This window comes from Hylobates moloch, unplaced genomic scaffold, assembly GCF_009828535.3.
Source record: "Hylobates moloch isolate HMO894 unplaced genomic scaffold, HMol_V3 SCAFFOLD_1, whole genome shotgun sequence".
NCBI classification, from domain to species: domain Eukaryota; kingdom Metazoa; phylum Chordata; class Mammalia; order Primates; family Hylobatidae; genus Hylobates; species Hylobates moloch.
The window spans coordinates 209966443-209973646 of record NW_026652276.1 but is presented as its reverse complement, the minus strand read 5'-3'; the positions used below and the strand labels follow the sequence as shown (position 1 = coordinate 209973646).

At 41.9% G+C, this 7204-nt stretch overlaps 1 protein-coding gene across 1 annotated transcript; it reads left to right on the top strand.

The window, feature by feature from the left end:
* The first annotated feature begins 3625 nt into the window (after positions 1-3625).
* Positions 3626-3943, top strand: LOC116809676 (cytochrome c-like). The gene has a single exon (XM_032753540.1). The coding sequence runs from the start codon at positions 3626-3628 to the stop codon at positions 3941-3943; it is 318 nt and encodes a 105-aa protein (XP_032609431.1).
* Positions 3944-7204: the final 3261 nt, after the last annotated feature.

Genomic DNA, 7204 nt, shown 5'->3' with positions numbered 1-7204 from the left:
GAAGACAGGGCCTATGTAGGGATTGGCAGGCTAGGGTGGTAGGCCCTACCTAGCAGTACAGAGACTGACCCAAGGCACTTTTCTTGCTGAGTTCAACCTTCTTTTGCAACCCTTTCTTCTGGCAAGTGCTTTCTGCCCAGTGGGGAGGTGAAAGGGTCCCTCACCTTCATGAACCCCTTCTGTATGACTATACTCTCCAATAAATCTTGGCTCTTCTTTCCATTTCCGATGACTACTCTGAGAAATTAGGATGTCAGTGGTTCATCTTGTCTCATGCAAGCCTGAATTACGTATTCTTTAAGAACAGTGACTATGATCCATCAGACTGTCTTCCACCTGTCACTCAGCATGGCTTTGGCTCTGAACTCTCCACCAAACTTTTTCCTGCCCTGCAACACATACATTCAAAATTAAAATAACCCATTACCACCACCACTAACAACCCCCCCCCAACCATCCCATTATAGATCATATCCTCCCAGGAAGTTTTTCTTTGTTCCTAAATTAATTCATACTAATGTGCTGATGGCCGCTCAGGCTTGTTACTTGTCTACCTGCCCTACCACCACTCCAAATATGTATTTCCATTTTAACAGGAGATAGTGGATCCAATTTGTCAAAAACTATCTCATTAAAGGAACAAACTTGTTTCAGCATCAGACCTATGATGTGATATTTTTGTCTTAATCCCTCAAAGTACTGAGAGAAGGTTGGGTACTAGTGAAGTCAGAGCTTTTAGGGGGCACCCTGGCCAATCAGGCCTTCCTCTGAGCCAGCAGTTCCATCCTGTTTATACCTGCAGTTTTAGCATTCAGAACAAAATCTTACTACACAAAGAAATTTATAGATTTAATGCAATTCCTATCAAAATACCAATGACATTCTTCATAGAAATAGAAAAAAAATCTTAAAATGTATATGGAACCACAAAAGACCCTAAGTAGTCAAAGCAATCTTGAGCAAAAACAAAGCTGGAGGCTTCACACTACCAGACTTTAAAATATCCTACAAAGCTGTACTAAGCAAAACAGTATGGCACTGGCATAAAAACAGACACATAGAACACTGGAACAATAGAGAACCCAGAAATTAATCCATGTATCTACAGCCAACCGATTTTTGACAAAGGTGCCAAGAACCCTTATTGATAGTCTCTTCAATAAATGGTTGAGAGAAAACTAGATATTCATATGCAAAAGCATGAAACTAGATTCCTGACTCTCATCCTATACAAAAATCAGCTCAAAGTGGATCAAAGACCTAAATGTAAGACCCAACACTATAAAACTACTAGAAGAAAACATGGAGAAATGCTTCAGGACATGGGTCTGGAAAAAGATTAAAGCATAGGCAATAAAAGTAACAATAAACAAATGGGATTATATCTAACTAAAAAGCTTCTACACAGCAAAGGAAACAATCAATAGAGTGAAAAGACAATCAACAGAATGAGAGAAAATATTTGTAAACTATTCATCCAACAAGGGATTATTATCTAGAACATACAAGGAATTCAAACACTTCAACAACAAAAAAGCAAACAATTCAATTAAAAAATGGGCAAATGGGCCAGGCATGGTGGCTCACACCTGTAATCCCAGCATTTTGGGAGGCCAAGGCAGGCAGATCATTTGAGGTCAGGAGGGTGGATCACCTGAGGTCAGGAGTTGGAGACCAGCCTGGCCAACATGGTGAAACCCCCTCTCTATTAAAAATATAAAAAATTAGCCGGGTGTGGTGGTATGTGGGTGTAATCTCAGTTACTTGGGAGGCTGAGGCAGGAGAATCACTTCAACCCAGGAGGCAGAGGTTGAATCATGCCATTGTACTCCAACCTGGGCGACAGAGCAAGACTCTGTCTCAAAAAAAAAAAAAAAAAAAGGGCAAATGATCTGAACAGATATTTCTCAAAAGAAGACATATAAATGGATGGTCAACAAATACATAAGAGAATGCTCAATATTACTAATCATCAGGGGAATGCAAATCAAAACCACCATGAAGTATCATCTCACTCCGGTTAGGATGCTATTATCAGAAACACAAAAAAATAACAAATGCTGGCGAGGATGTGGAAAAATGGAACTCTTATTCACTGTTGGTGGGAATGTAAACTAGTACAGCCACTATGGAGAAGAGTTGGAGGTTCCTCAAAAAACTACAAATAGAACTACCATATGATACAGCAATCCCACTACTGGGCATTTATTCAAAGGGAAAGAAATCAGTATATCAAAGAGACATCTGTGCCCCTATGTTTATTGCATCACTATTCACAATAGCCAAAATATGGACTCAACCTAGGTGTTCAATAACAGATGAATGGATAAAGAGAATGTGGTATACATACACAATAGAACACTATTCGGCTATTAAAAAAAGAATGAAATCCAGTTATTTGAAGTAATGTGGATAGAATTGGAGCACATTATGTTAAGTGAATTAAGCCAGGAAGAGAAAGTTAAATACTGCATGTTCTCACTCCTATGTGGAAGCTAAGAAAAGTTGACTTCATAAAAGTAAAAAGTAAAACAGAGGATACTAGAGGCTGGAAGGGCAGAGGGAAGTGGGAGTTAGAGAGATGTTTATTAAATGATACAAAATTACAGCTAGATAGAAGGAATAAGTTCTAGTGTTCTATACCAGTGGTCCCCAACCTTTTTGGCACCAGTGACCAGTTTCATGGAAGACAATTTTTCCACAGACCAGGGAGTGGGGGATGGTTTCAGGATGATTCAAGTGCATTACGTTTATTATGCACTTTATTGCTATTATTATTACATCATAATATTAATATGTAATGAAATAATCATACAACTCACCATAATGTAGAATCAGTGGGAGCCCTAAGTTTGTCTTCCTGCAACTAGACGGTCCCATCTAGGGGTGGTGGGAGACAGCGACAGATCATCTGGCATTAGATTCTCATAAGGAGCCTGGCATGAGCAGTTCACAATAGGGTTCACGCTCCTGTGAGAATCTAATGCTGCCATTGATCTGACAGGAGGCGGAGCTCAGGCGGTAATGTGAGCAATGGGGAGCAGCTGTAAATACAGATAAAGCTTCACTCGGTAGCCTGTTGCTCACCTCCTGCTGTGTGGCCAAGTTCCTAACAGGCCATAGACTGTTACGCGACCATGGCTCAGGGGTTGGAGACCCCGGTTCTATACCACTGTAGGATGACTGGAGGTAACAATAATATATTATATAGTTTCAAATAGCTAAAACGGGCCAGGCACAGTGGCTCACACCTGTAATCTCAGGACTTTGGGAGGCCAAGGCAGGCGGATCACTTGAGGTCAGGAGTTTGAGACCAGCCTGGCCAACATAGCAAAACCCCATCTCTACTGAAAATACAAAAGTTAGCTGGGCGGGGTGGCATGCACCTGTAATCCCAGCTACTAGGGAGGCTGAGGCAGGAGGATTGCTTGAACCTGGGAGGCAGATGTTGCAGTCAGCTGAGAGTGTGCCTGGGCAACAGAGCAAGACACCATCTCAAAAAAAAAGTAGCTAAAAAATAGATATAGAATGTTTTCAACACAAAGAAATGATAAATGAGAGAGCGGGACATCTGGTTTCTGAGTGGGAACCTTCACAGTGCCAGTGACAAAAGAGAGAATTAAAGATGGGTGATGTTGAGAAAAGCAAGAATATTTGTGTTCAGAAGTGTGCCCAGTGCCACACCACGGAAATGGGAGGCAAGCACAAGACTGAGCCTAACCTCCATGGTCTCTTTGGGTGGAGGACAGGTCAGGCCATTGGATTCTGCTACCTGGACACCAGTAAGAACAAAGGCATCACCTGGGGAGAGGACACACTGATAGAGTATTTGGAGAATCCAAAGAATTACATACCTGGAACAAAAATGATCTTTGGCGGCATTAAGAAGAAGGGAGAAAGGGCAGACTTGATAGCTTATCTCAAAAAAGCTGCTCATGAGTAATAATTGGCCACTGCGTTATTTATTACAAAAGAGAAATGTCTCATGAATTTTTTATATGTATGGTAATTTAATAGATTTCATACACCAGAATTAAAAAAAAAGAGAAATGGCAAATGAGATGATGGATATGCTAATTATCCTTATCTAATCACTGTATATATTATATGTATCAAAACATCTCTATGTACCCCATGAATATATACCATTATTATATGTCAATTTAAAAAAAAGAACAAAATGTCACATTGCATTTTCCAGTCCCCCAGCTTTCATAATGTTATTTTGCTGTTTTGTTTCTGGGATCTTCTCTCTTTTTCCTTAAATCCTTACCCAGCCTCAGATGCTCCTAGCTCTGCACAGGCCTAAAACTGGAACGTGGAATCTTGACACCCTCTGAAAACTCCTCTGGATTTACCCGCCCTGTGCCCCTCCACACACCATTTCTATTCCCCTTACAGAGGCTCCTGCTCCTCACCCTCAAGCCCCAGGACATCATGGCCCACGCTTAAAACAGGACCAGAGAAAGGGACCAGAATCCATTAAGTAAAACCAAATTCAGGTTAATGGCAGGAAACCAGCTGAATCTCAGGAGCTTCTGGATGTATATTACAAGGGGACAACTTTCTATTCCAGGAGTTTTCCAGCTCTGAATTTGGTCCCAGGCCAGTACTCTTTGCCACTCAAGTATTTTATTTTTAAATTATTATTATTATTATTGTTTTTATTACACTTTAAGTTCTGGGATACATGTGCAGAACGTGCAGGTTTGTTACATAGGTATACATGTGCCATGGTGGTTTGCTGCACCCATCAACCCATCATCTAGGTTTTAAGTCTCGCATGCATTAGGTATTTGTCCTAATGCTGTCCCTCCCCCTGTCCCCCACCCACTGGCAGGCCCTGGTGTGTGATGTTCCCCTCCCCATGTCCATGTGTTCTCATTGCCATCCTGTTCTCTTACTCAAGGTTGAGAATGTCTCTGTGAACAGGAACATTCCTCAATTCTCCCATCTTGGAAGTCAGCTTGATTCTTTGAATGGAAGGGTTAGAAGGGTCAGACTGGCCGGGTGCAGTGGCTCACACCTGTAATCCCAGCACTTTGGGAGGCCGAGGTGAGTGGATCACCTGAGGTCGGGAGTTCAGGGCCAGCCTGACCAACATGGAGAAACCCTGTTTCTACTAAAAATACAAAATTAGCCAGGCGTGGTGGCACATTCCTGTAATCCCAGCTACTTGGGAGGCTGAGGCAGGAGAATCGTTTGAACCCTGGAGGCAGAGATTGCGGTGAGCCGAGATTGCGCCATTGCACTCCAGCCTGGGTAACAAGAGTGAAATTCTGTCTCAGAAAAAAGAAAAAAAAAAAAAGAGAAGGGTCAGACCCAGCCCTGGGGCGTCCTCAAATGTTGAGATGCTCTGGGTTTTGATGGCCTGTACTGGCATTAACACACAACCACAGGCAAACTATGAAAAAATTTGCACTGGTGTATAAAATATGGTGGCCAAACTGAAGTAATAACATGAATAAACAAATAATATAAGGCAGTATCTCTTAAGCTTGGAATTCTAAAAGCAATGGAGAGTCCCATGGGAAAACCAATACCACTCTTAACTATCTTATTCCTACTCCCACAGCCTGGGGCTGAGTCTTGGTGCTGGAAAGAAAGGAAAGAGCTGGCTTTCTTCCAGCCCCTCATTCATCTTGCCTGGCTCTGCCTGGTCCACACTTAAACTTGTTTGTTAGAAATATGGTCACTTTAGTATCTTCTACCCAGTCATCAACTCACCCTTTCTGCTCCCTGATATGGATTTGGTAAAAGCCATGGCAAGTGCTCAGGAGAGGGAATCACCAGAAACCTTTGTAAGTCCAGAGTTTAGAGATTAAGGGTAAGCCTCATAGAGACTGGGAGTCTTATGGGGACTATATAAGAGATTACTAAGGAAAAGAGAAAGAGGCATATGAGGGCTGAGGCTGAAGAGAATCTGCTAACAGTGATCCAAGGTCATCCCTGCAGCTAGGTCTGTGGCTGAGTAGATTCCTGTAGAATAGATTCAGGTGGACTATGTTCAGCAACACTGGAGCAGTCAAGCAGGCTTTGTTCCTAACTTCACTTCTCTTACCAAGGAGCTTTAACATCATCTCTAGGCTTCTAAAACCTCACTGCTATTTCCCAGCTTATTACCCCAGAACCAGACTTGGGCCAGCATGGATGACAGAAAATGTTCTTTGCTCAGCTCTCTGATTCCTATACTTGCCAGCAGCAATCACGACCGCCAGCACCAAAAGGACAGAGGGAGTCTGGGTCAGCCCTGCTTTATGCAAAACTGAGCTATGGAAATCCAGATGTTTTTCCCAAAATGATACATTTGGGAAGAGAGTATGTATTTATTTGCTTATTTCATTTATATTGTGCTTTCCAAAAACATCTCTGAAGGGTTTCTTTAGCTTTTACATGGTTCTATTTTTTTAAATTATCTTTGGTATAAAATTATATCATCACTTTACCAAAAAATTTGGGAGAAAATTGAGAAAAGAAAACAATCACACATGACTTCATTGTCTTAATACATCTGTTACTTGCTAGTGTTTGGAATATTTCTTTCCTATCTTTTCTCCTATACACATTTTTTCTTATAAACATTAAAGATTCATTTTGTTTTAAAAAAATTTAAGTAATTCATGCACATAATAAAAAGTATAAAAAGTGACAGTCCCTCTCCTCCATCCTTATCCCCAGTGACCACTTTAAGTCTTGTACATCTTTCCAGAAAATAGCTTTTCTTTTTTTTCTCTCCTTTCTTTCTTTCTTTCTTTCTTTCTTTCTTTCTTTCTTTCTTTCTTTCTTTCTTTCTTTCTTTCTTTCTTTCTTTCTTTCTTTCTTTTTTCTGAGATGAGGCCTCGCTCTGTTGCCCAGCCTGGAGTGCAATGGCGTGATCTCGGCTCACTGCAGCCTCCACCTCCTGGGTTCAAACTATTCTCCTGACTCAGCCTCCTGAGTAGCGGGGATTACAGGCATCTGCCACCACGCCTAGCTAATTTTTGTATTTCTAGTAGAGATAGGGTTTTGCCATGTTGGCCAGGCTGGTCCTGAACTCCTAACCTCAGGTGATCCACCTGCCTCAGCCTCCCAAAGTGTTGGGATTACAGGAGTGAGCCACCGCGCCCAGCCAAATAGCTTTGCATATAAGGTGTCTTGCTGGGGATGGGGGTTCGCATGTACTGTGAGGGGCAGGGGGCAGGCAGCAGATCTGCTTCTGCTAGGA

What these genes read in the sequence shown, in the direction of transcription:
- LOC116809676 (XM_032753540.1), top strand. Translation starts at nt 3,626, where the DNA reads ATGGGTGATGTTGAGAAAAGCAAGAATATTTGTGTTCAGAAGTGTGCC.